The following is a 27,490-nucleotide window of genomic DNA, read 5'->3' on the forward strand; positions in this document are numbered from 1 at the left end:
CAAATTGAAAAAAGTTCTCATGTCAGTAAGATCCATAGTGATCATGGATCTGAATTCGAGAATAGTAGTTTTGAGAAATTCCGTAGGGATCAGGGAATATCGCATGAATTCTATGAGTCCAAAACACCACAACAAAATGGAATTGTGGAAAGAAAAAATAGAGTGCTTCAAGAAATGGGAAACGTAATGTTAAATAGTATGAAGCTCCCTAGAAATCTTTGGACTGAAGCAGTGAATACCGCCTGTTATATTATTAACCAGGTTTATACTTGTAAATCTAATAATAAAACGGCTTATGAACTTTGGTTTGATAAGAAGCCTACTGTCAAATATTTTCGAGTTTTTGGCAGCAAGTGTTATATTTTACGTGACCGTGAAAATTTGGGAAAGTTTGACACTAAGAGTGATGAAGGGATCTTTTTAGGATACTCTTTAAACAGTCGTGCATATCGTGTACTGAACAACAGGACCGGTGTGATTCAAGAGTCCATTAATGTGGTCATTGATGATCAATTGAATACACCTGCCCCTAGTGCAGATAATGATGAAGTTCTTTTAATTTACAAACCAGATTATTCATCAAATCAAGTTAATTCTGAATTAAGGACTGTTAAAGATCATCCAACTACTCAGATTCTTGGAAACCCTCTCACTGCTGTGCGCACTCGTAGACAATTAGAAGACATGTAATTATGTATGCTTTACATCCCAAATTGAACCGGCTAACGTAAAAGAAGCTCTTTTTGACGAAAACTGGATAGTTGCTATGCAGGAAGAACTTAATCAATTTGTTCGTAATGATGTCTGGTATCTCGTTCCTAGACCTAAAGATAAACACATTATCGGAACAAAGTAGATTTTCAAAAATAAGTCTGATGAACTTGGAAATATAATTCGAAACAAGGCAAGACTGGTTGTACAAGGGTACACTCAAATTGAAGGCATCAATTACGATGAAACCTTTGCCCTAGTTGCTCGCCTTGAATCAATCAGACTTTTTATATCCATTGCATGCTATAGAAAATTTAAGATTTATCAAATAGATGTAAAGAGTGCCTTTTTGAATGGCGATTTACATGAAGAGGTATATGTTGAACAACCTACAGGGTTTGAAGACCCTAAGTTAATTGATCATGTATACCGTCTTAAAAAGGCTCTCTATGGTCTAAAACAAGCTCCCAGGGCATCATATGAGAAATTGACTATGTTTTTACTCAGTCATAATTTTCAAATGGGTAGTGTCGATAAGACGCTTTTTGTTAAGAAACACAACAATGATATTTTAATGGTTCAGATCTATGTTGATGATATTATTTATGGATCAACTTGTACTAATATGACTATTGAGTTTGCCGATTTAATGAAATCTAAGTTCGAGATGAGCATGGTTGGGGAATTAAATTATTTCCTAAGGTTGCAAGTAAAACAACAACCTGATGGAATTTTTATTTCTCAAACCAAGTATGCTTTGAACTTGATTAAAAGGTTCAGATTTGAGAATGGTAAGAATTTTGATACTTCCATGAGTACAACTTTAAGACTCTCAAAAGACTCTACAGGTAAAGATGTAGATCCTAAATTGTATCATAGCATGATTGACAGTTTACTTTATTTAACTGCTAGTAGACCTGATATTGCTTTTAGTGTTGGTATTTGCGCTAGATATCAGTCTAATCCTGAAGAATCTCATTTAACTACTGTTAAGCGAATTATGCAATGCGTCGCAAGTTCTGCTAATTTGGGTCTTTGGTATCCATATGATACTAGTGTTCAGTTGGCTGGGTACTCAGATGCTGATTGGGCTGGTAATATATATGACAAAAAATCAACCAGTGGTGGTTGTTTTTATATTGGAAATTGCTTGGTTTCTTGGTTTAGCAAGAAGCAAAGTTCTATATCGCTTTTCACTGCTGAGGCTGAATACATCGCAGCAAGAAATGCATGTACTCAGCTTGTTTGGATGAAACGTATGTTAAGCGATTATGGAATTGCACAGGACTCAATGGTTTTATATTGCGATAATTCCAGTGCAATAAATATTTCTAAAAATCCAATCCAGCATTCACGTACCAAGCACATTGACATTAGGTATCATTACATTCGTGAATTAGTGGAAGAAAAAACAATATCTATGGAATACATTCCAACCGAGACTCAACTTGCTGACATTTTCACTAAACCGCTCGACAAAAGTAGGTTCAATAAATTAAAGTTTGACCTCGGTATGTGCAATTTATATTGAATATTCTTACATAATTGTAACATATTGTATATATGTTTATGTATTTTTGTGGTTAAAATTTTAAATTCGCTGAAAAATGCAATTTTTGGCCGGTACTCGACCGGTCGTGGTACGACCGGTCGTGTATTTCCCAAGACCGGTCGTGGAGCGCGCTGACCTCTTTAATTTGGGGAAATCTCTCTTCTTCCTCATTTTCACTTTTCTCTCCAACAAGTCGAGCTACGACTAGTCGAGCCCGAGTGTTCGATTCAACCAGGTCAGAGCATTTTGCTTATCTTTCTTGTAGATTCATGGTTTATTTTCTTCAATTTCTTCATTTGAGTAGTTGATTTCAAGTTTGCCTTGAGCTTTTTGGGGTTTTCTTCTCCATTTGCTGATCTAGAAAAACCCATCTCTACTTCTTTGAGATTTCTTGTTTTTATTCAAGAATAAGGACTCTAGAGGGAAAAAGAAAAATACTAGAGGTCCCTCGTTATCCAGATCAACTCCTATCACAAGACGCCATCTTCGGTCTCCTAAAGATGATCCATCTTATGTGCGTGATTTGCGTCTGCGTAATGTCATTGTGGAAAAAGCCGTTGATTTAGATCACATCGCTCGTTTGGGTCTCCTTCCTCTTCTCCAATCTGTAGGTTGGGATAACATCCTACGTTGGGGCGGGGCAGCATACCAATCCATTGCGCAGAGCATGTTTGCAACTTTGCATGCATATCTGAATTTTCTACTAAACAATTAATTTCTCTATTGCTACTAGAGAAAGGCCTTTTCCTGTTGATCGTCATTTAATATCAGGCCTTATGGATATACCTATTAATGATGATGGTATTCCACCTAGCACTCTAGCTGAGAAAGTTTCTGAATCTGAAAAACGTATTTATACTAGAGCACTTTGTAACATGGATGCTCAATGGACTCAGAACGGGAATGCTCTCGCAACCAAATATTTGTTACCCAGATACAGAGTTTTGCATCGTATCTTTACTTCTAATCTGTATCCTCGTTCTGGTAACAAAACAGAACTGACTGTATTCATGGTTTGTATCTTGTATTCTATCATCACTGGTGCAAATGTTTGTCTGCCCTCTTTGATATGTCATTCCATCATTCAGTTCCGTATCCATCCAGGTCATAGTGATCTTCCCTTTGCTTACTTAATGACTGTGTTAGCTACTCACATGCTAGTCGCTATGCCTATTGGAGAGGCTCCTATCCAACACCTCATTTTCAATAACTCCAACTTAAACAAAATGAAGTTGCGATTGGCTGAGGACCAAGTAGATGTTGGAGAAGGTGGAGCAGCAGGTGTGAATGAAGAAGAGGGTGATAATCTTCCTCCAAACGATGTTAATATGGATGATATATTTGATAAAATAGAATCTGATTCTAGAAATGATCCTGACTTTGTGCCGTCTGGCTTTGATGAGAGATTGTGTTCTCTTGAGGAACAGGTGGCTGAAACACGTGTAACCCAAACTTCTCAATTTGCTTATATGCGCAAGTATATGCGGCGCGTTACTAAAGGTTTGCACAAAATTGATCCATCTATTCCTGCTCCTTCAGGATCTGACTAAATGTTTTTATTTGCTGGTCTGTAATAAATCATATACTATTTTGCTTTATCTCAGTTTGTATGATGTTTTTATTTGTCTTTGGACCTGACTGGTTTTTGATGTTTGGATGTATGGACTTTATTTCATCTCTTGCTTACTTTGCTCTCCTAATTATCATTATTATACTTGTGTTCTTCCTTTGTCATTTTGTGACAAAAAGGGGGAGAAGACTTTTTGAAGCTGATTGGTTATGGATTAAGTAGCATTTTTTTTTATTTTGAATATCTATGTGTGCTACTCAGGGGGAGTACTAAGTATAGAGGAGTATAGAGGAGACTTGCCTCTAAATGAATGTGTGCGCTAGTTTATGATAACTGGTGCATGATTCTTTGTTGAACATGTTGTGCTTCTCTTATTCTCTTTGAGAGTGTTTTGTCACAAATTTGACAAAGGGGGAGATTGTAAGTGCTATGGTCTATTTGGTTGTCAAATTTTGTTGTGCCAAAACTCTATTTGTGTCTTGTGTTTGTATGTTGTTATATATGTTCCAGACACTGCTTCACAAGTGCTTCAAGTTAAGTACAATGATCGACTTCAAGCCAAGTCAAGCCATGTACTGTAAACATCAATGTTCAGAGCCACATCAATAAAGAGTACAAGACTCAAGTACATTTCAAGACTCAAGAGCAACTCAAGTTGAAGTTTGATGTCAAGCTTTCAAAGATCTCAAGATCAAGCTACATCAAGTAGAGATCTCAAGCTTTGTAAAGTTCAAAGGTCAACAATCATTTGATAGAATGGAGTTTTAATGTCTATACTTCATGTTGCAGGTATGATTGACCTTAGATTGACCTTAGGGTAGGTCATTTCGGATACATAATTCAAACTGTATGTTTATATATGAATTTGGTCTGTTCTAAGACTAGTCCTGGACCTTATTTGACTAGTCCTAGCACTGGTTCGACCAGTCCAAGAAATTCCATGACTAGTCCTAAGTTGTTGAAGATTTTCGGAATTTTTTGGTTAGCCCACGACCAGTCCTGGAGGTCCTTCAACCGGTCATAGGTGTGTTCACGACTCGAACTTCGACCAGTCGTGGGTCCTTGACTCAAACTATAGCGACCTACTCATATGGTCTACGACCAATCCTGGGTCATCTACAACCGGTCGTAGGTGGTCCACGATCAGTCGTAGACACCCTACGATCAGTCGTAGAATGGTTTTCAAAGATCGCTCTTAAAAATTCAAAATGCCGTTGAAGCTACGACCAGTCGAAGTTTCCCTAAGACCAGTCGTAGACATGATTTCTGCTTCTATAAATTGAGCACGAATCTCAGAATTTCATAACTCAATTCAAAGAAATTCAAGGCTCCACTCTAAGATAAGTTAGTGTTCATTTTAAGCTACTTTGTGCATAATTAATATTTCCTTTTGTTAGCTTATTTTTATTTGATTTTGATCTACATTCCAATCTGATTTGAAAAGGAAAAATTCTGTAATTCTTTCTTCTTGGAATCAAAATCATATAGAGCTAGCCCATTTGATTTAATTTAAAATCAATTAGAACTTAGAACCATTTTAAGTGAGTATTGGACATTGAACGTTGATTCGAACTTCTACTCCGATTGGGTTCTTCTGGGCTGCTACGAAAGGAGAAATCCAAGTATTTTACGTTAATGTAAAATTTCTATTCTTTTGGTTTTTGTTTGAGATTCGCCAGAAAAATCTCATTGTGTGGTTATCTGAGGAGAGCCAGAAAACTCAAAAAGTGCGGGTTTTTGGATTGTGTAAGCCCAAGTTAAAAAGACACAATTGTGAAGGTTTTAGGTGAACCTGTGAAACCTATTTTGTTAGTGAACGCTAATATCCCCTGTGTGAGGATATTAGGAGTGGAGTAGCATTCTGTGTGGCTATTGTGAAACAGTTGGTGTACACACAGGCGAACCACTATAATTCTGTCTTGTGGTTTGAATGCTTGCTTAAGTTTTATATCTTTTATCATTCAAGTTTGTGGGATGTATGTGTGGATGTGAATGTTGTAAAATTTACATTTCAAGCAAGTGTGTGGAATGTTGTAATAATTTAGATTTAAATTCCTGCAATTTATTTCAATTCCTTGCTATTTATTTATTTCTCTTCAGATTGAGTTTTTGATACAAAGGACGTTCTAGAAATAAGGTTGTCCTGCCATAAACCCTTGGTTTTTATGGTGTAAGGTTGTCCTTAGAACTGAATTCGTATCAACCTTTCAATACTTGTTTATTTAAGTTGATTTTATTTCAGCATTGTAAATTGATTTATTTTATTTGGCTATCTCTTTATTTTATTCCGCTATTATAATTATAATTTGGCAGAGTCCTATTCACCCCACCCACCCCCCCTAGGACGTATAGCTAGGCTGTTTCAATTAAGAGCGACGACTAGGGGGTACTAGTTAAGGAAAATGGGATCAATGAAAGGTGGATAAGCTATTTCCAAAACTTGTTAAATGACAATCACTCTAAGAGCATAGAGATTGAAGGAACAATAAACTCAAACGACATGAGAGTGAATAGATAGTCTTGTACGAAGGTGATATCCGAAGTGAAAGAAGCTTTCAGAAAGATGAAAACAACAAAGCCCTTGAACCAGGTAATATACCAATAGAGGTTTGGAAGTGTATGAGAGATACTAGGTTATTTTGGCATCAACGAGATTGTAAGATTACAGGAAATGTCAGATGAATGGAGGAAAAGTACCACCATACCTGTTTATAAGAATAAAGGAGACCTACAAAGCTGCACTAACTATTGTTGGATTAAACTTATGAGCCATACTATGAAACTTTGAGAAAGAGTGCTGGAAGAAAAACTAAGGCGTGAGACATGTATCAAAAATTTTGTTTGGTTTCATGCCAGGGAGGTCTACCACTAAAGCTATTTTCCTACTTAGACAATTTATGAAGAAATATAAGCATAGAAGTATCTCTACATGGTTTTTATTTACTTAGAGAAAGCTTAGGATAGGGGTTCCTACAGAGTTAGTTTGGTGGGTGTTGTCGAAAAAAAAGGAGTTTCAAGAGGATGTATTGCCATGATTAAGGATATGTATGAGGGAGTAACAACAAATGTGAATACTAATCGAAAGATAATGAGTTTCCAATTACTGTAGGCTTGCACCAGGGGTTCGCATTGAGCCCATACCTTTTTGCATTGGTCATGGATGAGTTAATAAGGCATTTGCAGGAAGAGATCCCATGGTGTATTGTTTGCAGATGACATAGTTTTGATTGACAAGATGGACGGCGTGAACACAAAGCTAGATTTATGGAAAGGTGATTTAGAATCTGAAAGATTTTATTTTTTTTATTTTTTAATATCAAAAACTTTATTAAAGCAAAGCAAAGGAAGAACAAAAACTACAAGATCGAGTTGCCAAGGTGGTGGCCCAACTACGACCCAAGAAAATTGAGATTACAATCCTTAAGCTTAGAGAAATCGGCAGCCCATTCAACAATTAACATCCTAGCACTTAGAGAAAAACGTTTTTCCCTTTTGCCCACGTTTCTAAAGCATCTCACATTTCTTTCTTCCCAAATAGCTAACAAAGAAATAATCTAGAGAACCTTCATAGGTTTAGAATCTAAAGGACTTAAAATTAATCAGACTAAAATAAAGTATATAGAGTGCAATTTTAATAACAATAGGAGTTGGAAGGAGGAATTAGTAAAGATTGATGACCGAGAAGTTTCCAAAAATGACCACTTTAGATGTCTTGGGTCAATAATTCATGAGAGTAGAGAGATTGTGAAGAATGTTGCTTATAAAATTCAAACGGGGTGGAAGAAATGGAGATGTGCCTCTAGAGTTTTATGTGATCGCTACAGACCACTCAAACTGAACGGGAAATTTAATAGGATGGCTATAAGACCAGCCATGCTTTATGGGGTAGAATGTTGGGCAATTAAGGAATAATGTCCATAGGATGTGTAGCTGATATGAGTGTTGAGATGGATGACTGGCAAGAAAAGGAAAGATAGAATTATAAATGAATGCATTCGAAGGACGGAGTAGCACCAATAGGAAACAAGATGAGGGAAAGTAGAAATAGATGGTTTGGTCAAATGCAACGGAAACCAAGAATTGCATCGGTTATGACTTACGAATGAGTAGGTACAAGTTGAAGGTTCTAAAAGGGCAAGGAAGGTTCTAAAAGGGCAAGGGGAAGGCCCAAAGGGATGTGGGTCGAGGTGGTAAGAAAAGACTTGATGACCTATGGTCTAACTTGTATTCCAAATATCAGCGATATTATCAACAATATCGCCTATCACCAAGTCAGTGACACCGAAACTGCTGGAAGTGTAAAAATTTCAAATATCACCGATATTTTCGATAATACTCGGAAATATTATCGATACTAGCAATACTTCGAGAAGAATTCCTTATAAAAGTTCCTTGGGATAAGCAATACCATAAATAATATCCCCAATACCAAAGATAATATCCCGTACACTAGAGAAACATCCATAAATAGGTGAAATTTGATAGGAAATTGGGAAATTTTCCAAAAACTGAAAAATATCCATTTTTTTGTAAAAAATCTTAGAAACTACAAAGTTTTTATTTTTCAAATGTTAACATGGATTGCAATGAAAATCCATGTCCATGCATGTTTCTCATGCACTGAGATGGATATGTGGTTAAAAAAAATTAACATTTAAGTGAAAAATGAGGGAAATTGGGGAAATCCTTTTTTTTTCCATATTTATATTGGAAAATGTGTTATTCACTATTAATTGATGTAGAAATTTTATATAAAAATGAGTGTTGGCCAATCTATTGATTGGTTACAAATTTTATATACTTATTTTATACTGATTTTTTTTTTGACACAACATGGTTAGGCCCTTATAAAATGAAAACTTATTATACATAGTTGTTCTTTGCAATATTTTGATTCCTACATGTGTAAACATGTGTCTTTTAACATCTCTAGAAGTTTCACTGAAAATTTTCACATTTTCCCGACATTTGCCCAATGCTTCCCTCAAACAATGATATTTTTCCAAGTATCGACAATGCATGCTTCTGTATCCCCAATCATTGATACATGTAACGATACCGATACTCTGAACATTGGGTCCAACTGAAGTTATGGCCCTTGATAGGGTGGAATGGCGAAAAAGATTCGTATAGCCGACCCCAATTAGTTGGGATAAGGCTCAGATAATGATGATGATGATGATGATGATGATGATTATGATGATGATGATGATGATGAAGAAGAAGAAAAAGAATAATAAAAAAGCCTACTTTCCTTTCTACATTGCAACGGTACAGGCAGGTCCCAACTTTCATAAAAATATACCATTCATCTGGCCAGATCCATAATGGAATATATCATGCTCCATTATCTCCCCTATCAGATGTTCCTAATGAAAATGGAAAATTATCACCAATTTGGAAATTTAGGATAATCTTTTTGGGATTTCTGTTGCACTGGCATCTAATACTGACCTAGGAACCACCAAATTGAGGATTTGATTTACCACAAGATGGGCCCTAAATGTATGGTTTGTATTCTCTGTAAAATTGTTAAGATAATGATGATGTCTCACTTCCTCTCACATGATTACATTCTCCTATAAAGACAGAATTTTCAAATATCACTGTTTTTTTCAGATTTTTTTAAAAACACACTCTCACACCCACACACACCACAATGGGTATTCGAACCCATGACCTTAGGTGTTGAAACTCTTCTGAGTCTACCACTGAGCCATGAGTAGGGACCCCACTGTTTTAGTCAGATGAATCTTAGATGACTACAATAATGTCAAAAAAAGTTCTTTTAGTCATTGGGCTTAAATCACATTTGTTCAGTTAGGACGATGGACAATATGAAGCGAATAGAAGTAGCACAAAGTTATATATTTTAGCTGTAGATTATTTAAAAATGAACAGGATCAGGAACGTCCTGGGCCATCAGAACCATATGCTTCAAATGAAAGAAGAACAGGTACAAGTCTTAGCTGATGGCTATGGATGTAAAATGGGTACTGCCTTTGTCTTATCTTGGTCTGCAGCAGTGCATTGGCAAACTGGCACATTATCCATGGGATATGGTTATTGAAAGAATTGAAAGAAAACTCTTGTTATGAAAGAGTAAGTATCCCTCTTTCACCCTAATCAAAACCAACTCTAAAAAATTTCTGGTCTATTTTATCTCCCTGTTTCAATGCCCCATGAGTGTCATCCTGTGTATTGCAAACTTAGGGCCTATTTGGTTTTCCAATTACAATGGTAAATGGCTGTAAATGGGTAATGATTATTTGCTCTTATAATTGTGTGGTGAGATCACTTACATTTGACTGCAATGATGATTTTGCTACATTGTTTGTTTCACCAGAAATTACTATAAAAATGGTAGTTTTATAGTGCGAAAATGTAATGATTCCAATTTACCTCACCTACTTCCTTTACAAATGTATTTGATTCTCGATTTACGAGCCATAATTCATGTTTAAACAAACACTTGGAAATGATAATGATGGCTCATTTACTTTGCATTTTATGGTAAATTGGAAAACCAAACAGGCCCTTAGAGAGATTTCTTGTGGAATGGGGAGAAAAAGAAATCACATCTGCTCTGTTGGAAAGAAGTATGTTCTCCATAGATAGCTGGGGAATAAGGCTAAAATATCTTCGTGTTGTGAACCGCCCGTACTTGGATAAATGGTCATGGAGTTTCAGATTCAAAGAGCACTTATGGAAGCAAATCATCATTAGAAAATATGGTATTTAAGGGGGAGGATAGTTCGGTCCACTTTCATCAGATTATAGGCCTTGAGCATTTGGAATGCGGTGTTGGCAACGTCTTCAGTGGCTTATCCTATGTAGGGGGTGATGGATCATGAATTCGCTTCCAGAAGGAACCCTGGTATGAGGGTAGATTGATTGCCTCTGATTTTCCCTGACTATAAGAATCACATCTACTAAGTGTGTGACAATTCCCCAGTGTGTCAATATGCTGGGAAATTCTGCAATATGATCTCACTTCCACAGGAATCTCTCCGAGGATTTTGCCCATCTCCAAGAATGCATTCAAAATTTTGCTTTCCAACCACTGAATGTTGATAGTTGAAAGTGGAAGCTCGAAATGTCTGAGAAGTTCTCCATAAGGTCATGTTATGGGTTGCTTAAGAATGGAGGGAACTATAACCAAACTCCCCACCTGGTGCATGCATGGTGGTTTCCAGACCCCCCTCATGTGCTTACTTTTGCATGGCTAGCCACTAATGACAAAAATTTTGATGATTGATCACCTCCATTCCAGAAACATTATTACAAATGGGTGCATTGTACGCTTGAAGGATGTGGAATCGATGAATCAACTTCTCTTGCAATGTGAATTTGCATCGGTCATGTTGTGGAATATGTTGGCCCTCTTCAGGATGCAATGGATTATGCCACATTCATTGGAGGTGATTATCCAATCTGGAAACTAGGGCTTTCAGAACAAAAATTTGAGAATCCCAAGGAAATGAGCAAATGCTCTCAATTCGTTGGTCCATATGGAAGGAGCGCAAACAGAAAGTTCAACAATAAGTCGGCATCGAATTAAAAAAGAAGAAGAAGAAGAAGAAAAGAAAGAAAGAAATAAAGAAAAGTCAGCATCTATGGACATGGACTTTCAGACAGCAAGAGGGAGGATCATATTTTGGGCATTAGGGAATTTGCACTTTAATGGCTGTCCCTAAATGTGCAATAATCATTCAAATAAAATGCAACGGGAACATTTCACACAACATAAGGAGAAGCACGATCTGCAAGGTGATGATACTTCCATAGACTATTAGAGAGCGCTCTAAAAATGATAAGATGAAAGAGTAGAAGTAACAGCACTTCCAGAAACAACCACGGAACTTACTACATAAGCATCATATATGTGATCTGAATGGTGTGGATGAATAAAATCATCATCAATGGCATGCCCAAGTAGAACTGGAACAAAACAGCACTTCGCAACCTACAAGAGAAGGATGATATCAGATTTCCCCACTGATGTACAAGTAAAACCAAGGCTAAGTTTCCATATAAAAAAAACATACATGAACAACAATACACATCTTAAGAACAATAGACAATCATAGACCAAACCACCAAACAGCAAACAAAAGAAGACATATATACTCTATTTTAATCTTTCTTATTGCATATCAAATCAAGTTCAATAAAAAGAGTTGCATTCATGCATATTATTACATTCCATGCATGCTTAGAAATTGGTCATGTCCTACAGGATATGGAACAAGATTGGAATAAACCATGTTTAGAGTATGGAATATGGCATAACTTGTAATATTGGAAAAATATAAAAGGTAAGAAAGCTGTATGAGTAGCAGAAGGGGTTTGGTTTTATCAAAAAGGGCTTCATCTACAGAAACATGCTGCCTATTTGTTGCAATCGTTAATCTTTCCAAATGGGATTTTCTGAAACCTCTAATAATTTGTGAGACACATGCATACTTGGTCAGGAGGTTATGTGGTGGTTGATGAGGAAAGGGGCCCCAAGATGATATGTTGCATCATTAAAGGCATGCAAGAGGGCGTCTTTAAAGAATGAGCAATGTTGTCATGTGCGATCACACATTCGCACATGCGCACACATGTGCACAGATCGCATATGCGACAGTGGCCTATGCGATCACTGCACATATGCGATCACATATGCCACATGTGCGATAATATACGATTGCATACAGCAGATGCGATCGCATATTTTGCCAACGGTCAGAATTTTTATTTTTATTTTAAATCTTGATTTTTTTTTCTCTATAAAAAGGGATTCTAAGGACTCCAACATGCACTCAAAGCTCAAACTCTCACTCTCTATCTTTATTTTGGATCTCTTGTGCGGCCCATTGTTTTGATCTTATGTTAGAAGATATAAGTAGGTTATTTATAAGTATGATTGCAAGGGCTAGAAGAATCACGGTCTTTATGTACAAACACGTCCTTCTTCTCAGTCGAATGAGAAAACACATTGGGGGTAACTTGCTACGTCCAGCAGTCACCCGTTTCACTATAACCTTTTTAACACTACAAAAATTACATGGAAAAAAAAAAAAAAATCATAACTTAGAAGCTTTGTAGTATCGGCCGATTTTACAAGTGGACCTTGATCAAATAAGGCTGAAGGGAAACAGGTTCAACAAACAATCCTTTTGCACAGTTTTTGAACACAAGTAATAAATGCGCTAAAAGCATCCGAGCCCTTAGTCACTGTGTTGCAATTGGTGGACGGGGATGAGAAGCCTGCAATGGGCTACATATATGATGTGATGAAGATGGCGAAAAATAAGATCATGGACCATTTTAACTATAGAGACCGTGATTACAAGTCGATTAAAGATAGAAGATGGGGCAGCCAAATGTCATCTCTATTGTATTCGGGCTTACATCCTTAAGCCAACATATTTATTCACTTCTGCTGATCCAGCAGAAGCACTTACCATGCATATGATGGATTTATTGATGTGTTGGAAAAAATGATTCCAGATAGAGAAGAACAGAACAAGATCTCAACTTAGCTGGACTTCTAAACAAGGAGTGAGGGGATATTCTCAAGGGATATCGTAATAAGGCATCGAATAATGAAATTACCCAGTAAGTACTACTATGAATGTCAGTCTTAGTGTCTTACAACTAGTTTTTCTACAAAGTGTCTCTAACCTACTTAAACTGGTTTTTTCAGCTGACCGGTGGGCTGCCTATGGAGTGGACCGAAACAGGAAGAATCCAGCTCTAAAGAAGCTAGTTATGAGGATTCTTGGACTCACGTGTTCTGCCAGTAGTTGCGAGCGCAATTGAAGCACGTTCGAGGCGGTAAGTTTAGTAATTGTAAACTTCAATTTTTTAGCTAAGGCCTAAGCTAAATTAATTACCTAAATAGCTAATGCCAAATGCGCTTTCTTTCATGCAGATTCATATCAAGAAAATGAATCGCCTTAAGCAAAAAAAAACTCAACGACTTGATTTTCGTTCAATACAATCAAAAATTGCGAGAACGATTCCAAACTAGGAAAGAAAAGCCTAGTTTCTTTGACCCTATCTTCTTAGATGAGTTGGATGCAGATAACGAGTGGCTCGTAGAGACGGAGGAACCTATATTTGCTGGAGAGGACCTGACATGGGCGCAAGTTGAACATGCCGCATACGGATTGACACCTAGTGAAGGTACCACTCAAAGGCGAAGGATGGAGGGAGTCGGGGGGCGAGTGGTAGCCCTCAACTTGTTGAAGAGATTGAGGAGATAGAAGAAGAAGATGGTGATAATGATCAAGCTGAAGATCCACCATTGGATGTTAATGAAGTATTAGTACATACAGATGATAAATAAATGGAAGAAGAAGAAGTGTATGTGGAAGAAGAAGATGACTCGGATGATGATGGTGGTGGTGATTTACCACAATGGCAAATAGATTAATGTATATAGTATATGATTAGATGAATAATAAATAAATAACTTCTTCATTTTGTTTACTAAGTGTGTTGATGTTGATGTTGATTGTTGATGTAGTGTTGAATGTTGATATTTCATATTTGTTAACTATATTGTAGAATGTAGAATTGTTGATGAATGGTGACTTAATATTTTAATTCATTATGTAATTGGTTTTATTTTACTTAAATTAAATGTATCGCAAGGGCCAAGGGCATATAATAATTTATTCATTTTTTTCTTAATTTCTCCCTATTTTTCTGATTTTTTTTTAATTTTTTGCAAAATTTTATAAAAATAAAAAATAAAAAAGTGCGACCGCAAATGCGCACAGGCATATGCAATCGCACACGATCACATATGCGATTTGACAATATTGAGAATGAGAATGACCTATGGGGAAATTAATGAGTTCCCAGCAACAGTGGGCCTTCATCGGGGATCAGCAAAAGCCCTTACCTTTTGCACGTTATAAATGAATTAACCACTAGTGTCCAGGATGAGGTCACTTGGTATATGTTGTTGGTGATGAGATTATAAAGGGGGCGAATGATAACTTGGAGGTTTGGAGGAAGCCCCTAGAGTCGACACGTGAAAATTAACGCAACAAATACGGACTAGACATGCATTTTAGTAGAACAATTATAGAGGTGGGGCTTTAGTGAAGATAGATGATTATAAGATTCCTCAATGCAACGTGTTTCACTACCTTGGTTCTAGACTACCAGTATTCAAGAGGATGGGGAGATGAATGAGAATGTTTCCAATAAAACCAGAGCTGGGGTGGATGAAATGGAGAAATGCCTCCAAAATATTGTGTGATCGCTGCAGTTAGAAAGTAGTAGATAGGGCAGTAAACAAGTCAGATACAGGTCGGATATTGCAGTATCCATATCCGATAATTGAGTTGTATATCTACTATCCTTATCTGACTCATATCCAACTTCTCTAGATATTATCCATACCCGTACCTATATTAGACAATATATAGGATATCCGACCGACATTCAGGTGATAGGATATCCGTATCTCTTCATTTTTTCTTCTCTGGGGGTTATTTGATACTCTGGCAGATAATGACCTTGATATGCAGGCACTCAAAAATAATTATTCCATTGGTGATAGAGAGAGAGAGGAGGAGACTCACTATAGCTCCTTGGCTATGCTTGCGAGGCTGTATGCAAGGGTGAGGGAGGGGGATTCAAGAGAGGAGTAATCAACATGGTGTGGTTGCATTTGGCAGTGAGTAGCTCTTCATCTCTACAGTTTGGAGATGTTTTGTTTGGACAGAAAGCAAGACCGACAGACACACATCCTTGTTTATGGGAAGGGTTTTGGGTGTTAGTTCTACACTGTTTAACAGAATGGTGGCATTATTTCGACTTTACACATGGCATATTTCCGAGTCTTGGTCAGTCTAATTTAGAGAAAAGATCCATCCACATTGCGACCCACAATTGGATGGTTTAGACAACTTTGAATGAGTTCCACATGTGAGGAGGATAAGTCACCACCATTTATTTATTTATTTTTATTTTTTTATAAAGGCAATAATTTTATTCTGAGAGGCACAAAGGCCAAAGAACAACAAACACACAGAATAGGAAAACAAAAGGAAAACCCCCCAAATCAAGAATCCCACTCCTGAGATAACAAAATAGCCATCAAGAGCACAATGGAAGGAGTTTCGCTCTGATTACGGAAACAATGATTATTTCGCTCTCCCCAAATGTACTAAAGACCAACGAGGAAGGCCAGCTTCCAGCTCGACCGATCTTGCTTATCAAGCCCTCCACCATGCTAGGCAAGGAAAATGACCTCCATGGACCGTGGCATTGCCCACGGGATCGAAAAAGAGGACAAGATGCCATACCAAAAAACTATCAAGGAGCAATGAATAAAGAGATGGTTCACCGACTCCACATCTTCCATGCATAAGAGGCAGAGGTTTAAAAGGACCATAGATCTCTTTTGCAAATTGCCTATGGTCAAAACTCGCTTTGTACCGACTAGCCAAGTGAAAGCGGCAATCTTTTTTTTAGAGGGCGGTGCATAATGCCAAACTGAGCTCATGTGACTGCAGCCCACTACCGCGCAAGGGTGGGAAAGAATACTGAAGAAGGATCTCATTGAAAAAAAAAAAAAAAGTTGTTGACTTGTTCAAACCAACACATCTCTCACTCTTGAAGAGGGGCAAAGGCCTTGCAACCGGCCAAGAAATGCCGCTTACAAGGCGGACGCCAACCACCGATCTCGGCTGCGTTAGAGAAACACCAGGCCACGAAAATGTCTGCAACAGGGTTGAGGTTGGCAAGTTTGGGAAATTCCTCTCTCAGCGTGGTCTCCCCAAGCCATCTGTCATCCCAAAAACAAATATGTTCCCTAGATCCAACTGAGAACCCAACCCCTCAAAGAGTTTAGCCGCCAATAAGGTCCTTTCAAATATGGGATGCTCTATAAAGGGAGGACGATCTCGTTTCCCACCCAAGCTAGTCCACCCAGTACTTACCTGCAATGGCCTTCCTCCAAAGGCTACCTTCTTCCACCCCAAACCTCTAGACCCACTAACTAAACATCGCAGAGTTGACATCCCCAAGCCATTTTATGCCCACACCCCCTTCCTAATAGGGTCTACAAACCACCCTCCAATCCAACAAATGAAACTTCCCTGAAGGACAGCCGCCATGCCACAGAAAGTCCCTGCAAAGCTTTTCAATCCTAATAAAAATTGGTGCCAAACTAATAAAAAAATTTAATACATCCTGAAAGGAAAATGCTACCGCATTCGTAAAGATAAAGGGGTGTGCATATTGCTTCTATGGTGAGAACGACTTCATGTTCATGTGATCCACACTATTCATCAGCTGAGCTAACGTTTGGCCTTAAACCAGAACATCACACAATCCCAAAAATCAAGTGGCCCTGACCATAGGAAACACTGTAACATTGTGTGGTGTGGTCCACCTGAGTTTCAGAGTAGCATAATTTTTGGAATGTCCATTCATCATGGTGATTTGCATTAGATGAACGGATTGGATGGCATATATAAACCAATATGGACCAAACACTCAACTAATGATGGCGTCCCATCTCAACTCTTTCCTATGGTGTGGCCTCCCTAAGTTTTGGACCAAACTAATTGTTGGGTTCTAGGGTTAATGTAAGGCAACACACCTGATGGGTGGGATGGATCTAATGCACATTATCTCTCACATGCTGCTTGGTCAGTAGTAGGTACACACAAGCACGCACCAGTATGCCTAGTTAGGCTATGACAGTTCTTTCCAAAACAAACATGAACTTTGGAGGGTCTTTTTTTGTTTGAACTTTGGAGGTTTCCTAAAATTCCTCAGGTGATCAGGTAACCAGAAATGGATTTATCTATATCAACCCGCTTAGAAGTTGGGAATCAGAGAAAAATTTTGAATCGGGTAAAACATCTCATATCTCGGATATCCATTGCCAACCCTAGTAGTAGAGTATAGATTAGGTGTTGCAAAGATGAGGGTGTTGAGATGGATGTCTGGGACTACGAATTATAGAATTAAGAATGAGGTAATCCGGAGCAGCCTAGGAGAACCCCAGTAAGAGATAAAATGATGAGAGTAGAATGAGATGGTCCAATCATGTGCATCGAAGATCGAAGGAGGCTCTTGTGAGGCTGACGTTGATAGAGTTGAAGGACCTGAAAAGCATACGAGAGGAAGACCTAAAAGGACTTCAATTGAGATGATGATAAGGGATACAAAAGGCTTTCATTTGGATGGCGGGCAGAAAAAGGATATTAACGACAGACAACCTGCAAAAGAGGGGAATGGTTCTTCTGAATATATGCCTCCTATGCATGAGAAGCGAGGAAACCATAGATCACCTTCTGCTTCATTGCTCTTTTTGCCTACCAACTGTGGAGTCATTTTTTCAGTCTTTTCGGTATCAGCTGGTCTGCACTCCTATCAGTTCCTCAATTTTTATGGGCCCAGAATGGGGTTCAACTCTATAAAGACAAGGCAAGAGTGTGGCGACTGATTCTTATGGCAGTTATGTAGAATATATGGCTCGAGCGGAATGCACATTGTTTTGATAACAAGCGTAAATCTCCTCTTCAAGTGATCAGGAGGGTCAAAAGAGCGGTAGCTGAATGGGCTACCGGGCGGCTTCTTTTAGATCTGAATGTAGTCTGTTCCTTTTTGGAAGTGTAATTTTCTTTTTGTTGTTTTTTTGCTTGGCTTCATCAAGCTTTTGCAATAAAAATTATTCATAACTCTTCAAAAAAAAAAAAAAAAAAAAGGGATACAAAAGGCTTGTTCACTTACTGAAAATGGGGCCTTTGGGTTTCTTGTCAAAATAGGATGTAGAAAGCAAACCCCATATAGTTGGGACAAGGGTATGATGATAATGATTCGTTGCATATATTTGTTCCAGGATTTCCACTTTTTGCTGTAGTTGAGCAATCAAACTCAATTTTTGGCACCCATAGCCCCACAGTCTCTACTGGTTTAAAGAACAACAAAACTGAGAGAAAATGAGTTTTCCAACTTGTAAAATATTACATGGATAGATTAAGTGTTTTCTTGATTAGCTATAAAATAAATGGTCTCCTTGTGTACAGGAGTCCTAGTCACTGGAAAACTGTAGGTAATCATTTATAGGTGTGACACTAAGAACAATAACATGCGACTCCACTTGTAGTCAGATGATCTAGGCCCTCATAGGTGCTTGCTTCCTGTTTGCTTATGTTTCACCCTCAACTAGCCACACAAATGGGAATCCTGATGGCTAAAAATGTTTTGATTAAAATGCCTCTTAGCCCCTATCTAGGAACTAGTTCTAGGAGTGTAATCATGTGCTTCTTCAACGCCTCTTAGTGTTTTGAATAGCTTACAATATTTAGCGTGTAGCTTAGCCTTAATGCTATGTAGCTCATGAAAATAGCTTAAGTGCTACACGCTACGTAGCTTAATGCTAAAAATTAGTTTGCACTAAAACATTAAAATCAATTAATGTCTTCAATGACTTGTTTCATTTTTCTATTTTCAATAAATTCATGATTTTATTAAAGTAAGTTCCATTGCCCTTCTTTATTCTTTGTACTTAATCTTTATCCTATTTTCCCTATTATTTTAGGTTGTGTTTCGTTGCACCAAATATTATGAAATTTCATTAGTAGTTGGTCTAGTTTGACGCAAAACATCATGAAATTCATAATATTTGGTGCAAACAAGCGCAACCTTAATTAAAAATTTGGAGGTAGTGTGTAGCTAACGCTACATGCTATGTAGCTTATGCCTTTAGAGGGGTGAACGCTACTCTACACGATATACGCCATTTGAAACACTAGTTTATTCATGTGATTATGAGTATTTAGAAATAGTATTTGATTAAAAATGAGAATGAGACAAGGAGCATGCAAGTAATCTTTTCTTATTTTGTTTTTTATGAATAAAGAAAATATTTTTAATTTTTTTTTTTTTTTGAAGACACAGGGTGTCCCCACTAGAGCTGGGCATCGGACCGAGTCGGATCGGATTGGGTCCAACTCGATTCGGTCCAAAATCTACGTGGGCTAACCCAAACTCGATCCGATCCGGGACCGAGTCCGGGACATCTGACTCGAACCGATCTGATGCACAGTTGGCCTAACCCGAACCGAGTCCGACTGGGTCAGGGAAACCGAGTCGGATCGGGTTGGGTCTGTAGGTCAAACCACGAGGTATGTGTTATATCCAAACCGCCCATCCATTTGGAGAGTTCGTCTTAAGGCTTAAGCCAAAAAATAAGACAGATCTAAAGATCAGTTGGACCACACTGCAAAAAATAGTGGGGGATTGAACGTTTACCATTGAAACCCTCTTGGACATCACAGAAGTTTCGGATTAATATGAAATTGGTTTTTCCTCTTCATCCATGTATTTTTAACCTTATTAACAGATTAAATGGAAAATAAACGTGATGGTGGGCCCTACGAATTTTTTAACGGTGAAAATCATTATCCTCGCTGCTATTTTCGGTGTGGTCCATTTGAGCTTTAGATATGATTCATTTTGTTTTTTAAATGCTCTAAAATGGTCACGAAAAATGGATAAACGGTATGGATATAATAAATAAATCATTGTGGGGCCCATGTAACTTTGATTTCATTTGAGCCGTTCGTACAACTCGGAGCTCGAGGCATGTTTGCGCTCTTCTTCGCGCGACACGTATCTACTACAGCTGGTGTGCTTCACTTTCACACGCAACCGGTAGCACAGCTGGGAAACGGATTGGCTACTCCCCTGCCACCAGCCCCGTGGTGGTGGTCGGTGCTCTGTGGGCCCCACCATGATGTATGTGTTTCATCCATTCCATTCATCCATTTTTAAAGATAATTATAGGGCTTTGTACCAAAAATGAGAGGGATATAAATCTCAAGTGGACCACACCACAGGAAAACAATAGTAATTGGATATCCACCATTTAAATCCTCCTAAGGCCCAGTGAACTGTTTATTTGACATCCAATCTATTGATTAGGTCATACAGACCCAGATGAAGGGAAAAAAACAAAGATCAGATTGATTCTAAACTTTTATGGCCCCCAAATAGCTTTTAATGGTCGACCTTCATTGACCATTGTTTCCTGTAATGTGGTCCACCTGAGATTGGGATATAACTAATTTTTAATATCATACCATAAAATGATATAGAAAAATAGATGTACGAAGTGGATGAAACAAATACATCATTGTGGGGCCCACAGAGCACCGACCACCAGCCATTGGCGGATGGCAGGGGGAGTAGCCAATCCCCTTCCCTACGGGCTACATCTGGTGTGTTTCACTTTCACACGCAATCAGTTACACTCCCATTAAAATATCATGCTCATTTTTTGGGCCCACCGAGGTCTGGTTCACAAATCTAGACCATCCATTATGTGTGTCCGACTTGGATGAGGGGTTAGACCAAGTTTCAGATGCATCCAAATTTTAGGTGGGCCCCACCAAGTGCTTTTATATGTTTTATGAATGTCTTCACATGATTTTAGATGGTATGGCCCACCTGAGTTTCGTATACGGCTGATTTTTGGGATATCCCATAATTTAAAGGGGACCCATCAAATGCACGGTGTTAATGTTCGACACACATCATGGTGGGGCCCACACAACTCGACCTCAAGGGAAGTTCCCACTTGCCATGAGCTGGACGGCATAGAACATGTTCCCCTCTCTGTGTAGCTCGGTGCTCGATGCACCTCGAGCCTTGAGCATGGCAGAGGGATTGGCTACTCCTCCTTCCACCAGCCAATGGTGGATAGTCGGTGCTCTGTGGACCCCAGTATGATGTTTTTATTTCATCCATGTCGTCCATCTATTTTTCTAGATCATTTTATGATATTAAAGTAAAAATGAGGTACATACCAATCTCAAGTGGACAACATTACAGTAAATAGTGTTGAATGAACATTGTGCGGATCGGGTCGGATCGGATTAAATTGGATCCATTCGGATCGGATTTCGGATCGGATCAGTTCGGTTTAACCACGATCCGAACTCGATCCGAAAAACTATCGGATCTGAATGGCCCTACTCGATCCGTACCTATCCAGGCCGTTGGTTCGGTTCGGTTCGGAACGGGTCTAATCGGGTCGGATCCACCGGATCGGGTCAGACATGCCCAACTATAGTCCCCACCTCTTTTTTGAAGTGAGACTAATCCCTGCAGACACATGCAATCACCCACAACCACATGTATCGGGTAAAGCCAAGGAGGGGAATCGAACCCTCACCTATAGGGAGCAAACCTATGGTGAAGACCATTCGCCCAAACCTTGTTGGGTATTAAAGAAATAATATTAACTCAAAACAAGAAGGAAGAAAAATACAGCAGCTCCGTGCAGGAACCGAACAAAAGACCCTCTTAAAACAGAGCAGAAAACAGACAAAACTACATAATAACGCATAGAAACCTGAGGCCCTGAACAGATGAAATGGCCTAGGTCCGATTTGGTATAAGGATGAACGCTTTTTTGTCAACCTCCTTGTTCAGGTGGTCCGCTTCAGGCTGATGGATGGACTTTAGAGGAAGAAACTGTCATAGATGAACATAAGAAGGCAGCCCCAATGAGATCAGCAACTCCACCAGGGAAGCACCCTTGTTATTGTTTGATATTGGCATGAGGATGCTAACATCTATATCATTACAAGGAGAGCACAATCATAGTCATATGCCAATCATTTTTACATAGGAAAGATGTATACAAAGAACAATCATAATCATATGACAATCATCATTAAATACAAAGCATGGAGGGAATTGGTTAACAGAGAGCAGCAATAATATGATTTTAGGTAAACAATTTAATCAGTTTGTTATCCAGGGTTCGATTCCTGTCAGGTTACCTTTCAAAATAATAATAATAATAATCAGTTTGTTTATGTGATGAAGCTTCTATATGACATACTATATTAGATTTCACAAAAAGAAACAGGATTCCATGTGATCATATCATTCCAAACTCTAGAATATGCTTCTTGGCAGAATGAAACCTGAATGGCATTTAGGTCCATTATGTCAAACTTGGCTTTCTTCAAGATAGCCTTCCGCATGTATTGGATTGCAAACTTCACCTGGAGTAAGATAATGTGGCTGTTATTATCCATGTAAATGCAGACCATGGAGATTAGATAGGAAAACAATGGCATAAAAAGGGCAGACAAAAATTCTTATAGTTGCATCACCAATTATGACAACTTTATACTTATCATACAATCCTGCAACAAAGTTCAACCAATCACATAAAACCCAAGACCTAACCAGCCAATGGGGGAAAAAAAAGGTTAAAAATCAATCCTCCACCCAAAATAAAGCACCTAAGTATCATTAGGAAATGAAGAAACAATTAAGCAACAAGTAGTGGAAAATATGAAAACTCCTAACTTTGGAGCTTAAGGCTCCATGTAGGGTTTGCATGATCTATCAAAAGCATCTCCATAAGCCATGTGTCCACTAGATGTGAGAAATAATGACAAAACATGCTCCCAAATTGAAAGGATCAGAAGGAAAACACGTTGAGAGCTCCTATGGCACACAGTAGGTTTTTTTTTTTTTGAAGACACAGGGTGTCCCCGCCCCTTTTGAGGTGAGACTATTCCCTGAGGATACACGCAATCACCCACAACCACATGTATTGCGTAATGCCGAGGAGGGGAGTCGAACCCACACCTATAGGGAGCAAACCCACGGTGATGGCCACTCGCCCAAACCTCGTTGGGTTCCGCCACACAGTAGTTGCTGACAGGTGTCCACTAAATCAGTTATTTCTCACTCATATGACATTGGAACTATGCATTCTTGGGCCCATAGGAATGCTAACACAATAAGTGATGAGGACATCACGTCACGTACACCCTTATGTACGTATCAGAGGAGGCGGGCCACGTCGATTTTCATGTGGCTAGGTGAGTACCCGTGACCCCATGTGCATGTGCGAGCATCTGAAAGACCCCACACTGAGAAAATGCACATGGGCTACTATATGGAGTGATCCAGACCGTTGGATCGGAGGGACGCGACGATCGGGCCATTGGATCGCATGGATCGCATGATCGGGCCATTGATTGTTGATCGTCCACGTCAATTTTAGACTTTATCATATTTTAGAATTTAGTTTTTTATTATTTTATATTTAGACACATTATGAGCGTTTTAGTTGATTTTATTTAGACTAGGGCTATTTCGTTAAAATTCACAAGACAGGAGGATTTTTGTAATTTTTGAAACTTCTTGGATCTATAAAAAGAGGGGGGCGTGTGACCTCTCTCCCATTGGATTTTGTGATTTTTTTCTTTAAAAAAAAATAAAAAATGAGAAAAGCTCTTGCTTTCTTGATTTGAAGATACTTCTATGCGATTTGGAAGAAAGATTGGTGCGAGGCTAATTTTCATCAATGTAGGTGTAAGATCTCCATCTATCCCCACACCATCTTCTTTTTTCTCCCCCATCCAGGTATTTTCTTCATATTCTTAATTCTCCCATCACAAATCTTCATCTTCTCCCAAACCCTACTTTCCCATACCCATCCACAATCTAAACCCTAATCGACCTAAACCCATCCTCCCACGCCACATGTGTGACCGTACGGCCATGTCAGATTTGCTCAATGACCCTCAATCGAGTGATCCTTTTCTTATATAGAAATCAGTTTCCCTAATTACAATATATCCCTTAATTACAGTATCCCCTAATTACAGCATAATATCTCCTAATTACAGCAGCATCTATATCCCTAATTACAGCATAATATCTCCTAATTACAGCATCTATATCCCCTAATTACAGCAGCATCTATATCCCCTAATTACAGCATAATATCACCTAATTATAACATCTATATCCCCTAATTACAGCAACATCTATATCCCCTAATTACAGCATAATATCACCTAATTACAGCATCTATATTCCCTAATTACAGCATAATATCAACTAATTACAGCATCTATATCCCCTAATTACAGCAGCATCTATATCGCCTAATTCAGGAAAGATATTTACAGATCTGTTTCCTAAATAACTGTACAATTTATTTATGGTAAGTATGTTATCAATCCTACTAACAGGCCACACGTGTGAATCCCACCTGCAGCTTTTGGTTTCCCACCATCATTATCAAAACCCCTTTCTTCCATCCCCGAAACCCTAACCCTAAACCTAAATTTTCTAATTTTCTTACTTTCCCAAATTACTCAAACCCTAATTTTCACCCTAGGTTGTATTAGGTTTCTTTTGAAATAAACTATACCCTATGCTAATTAGATGTCCCTACATCCATCAGATCCTAGTTTCTTTTTATTTAATGATCTTGTGTTACGATGTTGGTAGCTTAGGTCAAGATTATGCATGATTTTCTTCTGATTTTCATGAGATTTGTGATGAATATAGTGACGTTTGTGTTTTTTTGTTAAATATCTTAATTCGGTTATTTGATCTCACATGTTACTTAGTTCATGCATCCGTCCTGCATCAATAAGCTTTCAAGTGGGACCAATTTTATGTTGTTTTGATCTCGTTTGGTACGTTAAAGGTGGGCTGTAAGTTTCTGTAAGTGATTTGGACAAATAGTCGGTTTGTGGGATCCACTGGTATTATGTGGGGTCTGTAGGTGCTGAGACTAACCTCAAGGTGTATTGGGTCGCAGGACGCCATGTGTCAACCTCCATTATCAACTTGTGGACCATAAATTCAGAACGATCCAAACCATTTAATCCATCCATAGAATGGTTGGTATGATCCTTTGAGATAACAAATAAATAAATAAATGTGTACCCTTAGGCAAAGCACGAAACATCTTGACCTTTGGATTGATCCGAATGGTCCAAATAGTGGTCCTAGGCCAATGATGATGGCTGCAGCAATTTGAATGGGGCCACCATTAGAAGAAAAAAAAAAAATCTTATTCACTGGAGAGATATGCTGGGGGGATTTCAGGTTGGAATCTCATAGCATTGCTCATGAAAAAGAAAATTTATTTCTGATGACAGGCCTCATAAAAGTTTTGGCTACTTTTCTTTGGAAATCACATAGCTTTCTACAGAACAAAAAATTTCTGCATGTTTCGTTGGCTCTCAACCAGCATATAAATGGTTTCTGTGAGAAATCAGCTTTCCACAATATTATGGGTTTGCAAACAGCACTTAAAGCAACAAAGGATGGCAAAACAAGCTAAATTTTATTAGGTGAAACATGTTGAAAACGAACTCTCAATTAACAAACGAAAATGAATCTTCACCTGTATATGCATATGAACTCCAAATCTAGAATCAACAATAGAATGACTGAAACATTATATAACTACAGGATGCATTTTAAATTTCCTGAAAAGGAAAAAAAAAAAAAAAAAACAGAAGACATTCCAGGCAAAACAACGGAATGAGAGAATCAAGAGAGCATCAACAAAATAGGTGGTACTAAGAAAGCTGCTTTTGGTGTAATATATCACTCACAGTGAACTTTGGTAAGCGAATTTTATACGTATCCACAAGTTCCATCATCAAGTCAACTAAGTTAGAGAATGGGCTATCAAGAACCATTCCTGCGATTGATGGATCCTCAGCTCCATACATTAAGCTGCAAGCAAAAAGTATGGTGTTCATAGTAGATAAAACAATAGAAGGCCCTCAAGACCATTGAAAGTTGAGACTTGAAAATGAACTGCTAGAAATGGATGATCACCCTGGCATACTTCCACAAAATGTATAGACTTATATTTGCTATAAAATAATCTGCTCTTCTTATGCTACCGTGCAAAATATGGAAACAAGAAGGCATTGAGGAAAAAAAAAACTTAAGCACAGAAAGAAAATCAACAAGCTTTGTTGCTTCGAACAAAATATATCTATCAAATCAACTCATAAGAGAATATTCAATTGTAGTACTTCAGCAATGCGTACATAGTTGATTTTTGAAACTTTATATAGTCAAGCACTTTACATGATTCCCAGCAATGTGTACATAGTTGATTTTTGAAACTTAATATGGTCAAGCACTCTACATGATTCCGCTTGATCATATGAATATTCACACTACTCGATCTATCAACTAGTGTACCTGATCCAGAGGTTTGCTAGTTTTACACTCATTAGAATGCAACCTATCTACAGGATTTTCCCAACAAAAAGGCAAAGGGAAGCAATTGCCATTGGATTCTTCCTCTTTCCTTGAAAGGCACTGCCCCTAGCGCTTGAAAGTTTCCTCCAAACAATTTTTGAATACCTATTTAATGCCAAAAGGAGAAAAAGAAAAGCAGCCAAAAAATTCTCTTGCCTCCTTAAAATGGATGAAGAGGTGGTAAATGGTTTCTTCTTCATTTAAAGAAATAAATTTAGAATGCATGTTGTATGTTCTTGAACTAGAGTAGCATTGCATTCCCATAAACCAATAAATTGAGAGCTCGTGTGAAAAATACTAACTGTGAATAAATGATTTCTTCTTCATTTAAAGAAATAAATTTAGAACTCGTGTTGTGTGTTCTTGAACTAGAGATGCATCACATTCCTATAAAGCAATACATTGAGAGCTCATGTGAAAAATACTAACTATGAATAGCCTGTTATAAATGGGATAGCTTAATTTGCCATATCTATGTTTTGAGAACTAGAGTATCACATTCCCATATCCACATCCACATTGGTATCCGTATTTGGGTATCATAGATTGGCCCTACAGCCCCAACCCCACCTGAT

The 27,490-nt window shown here is 38.2% G+C and overlaps 1 protein-coding gene across 2 annotated transcripts in view; it reads right to left on the minus strand.

The window, feature by feature from the left end:
• LOC131226142 (uncharacterized) overlaps positions 1–27,490 on the minus strand; it is a 69,121-nt gene that overhangs the window by 19,355 nt on the left and 22,276 nt on the right. For both annotated transcript variants that reach the window (XM_058221856.1, XM_058221857.1), the window contains 3 exons: positions 26,252–26,375; positions 22,796–22,876; positions 11,701–11,799 (listed from right to left, as the gene is read on the minus strand). In XM_058221856.1, coding sequence (XP_058077839.1) covers positions 11,701–11,799; positions 22,796–22,876; positions 26,252–26,375 — 304 coding nt within the window. The remainder of the gene's footprint in view (positions 1–11,700; positions 11,800–22,795; positions 22,877–26,251; positions 26,376–27,490) is intronic.

This window comes from Magnolia sinica, chromosome 14 (assembly GCF_029962835.1).
Source record: "Magnolia sinica isolate HGM2019 chromosome 14, MsV1, whole genome shotgun sequence".
NCBI lineage: Eukaryota > Viridiplantae > Streptophyta > Magnoliopsida > Magnoliales > Magnoliaceae > Magnolia > Magnolia sinica.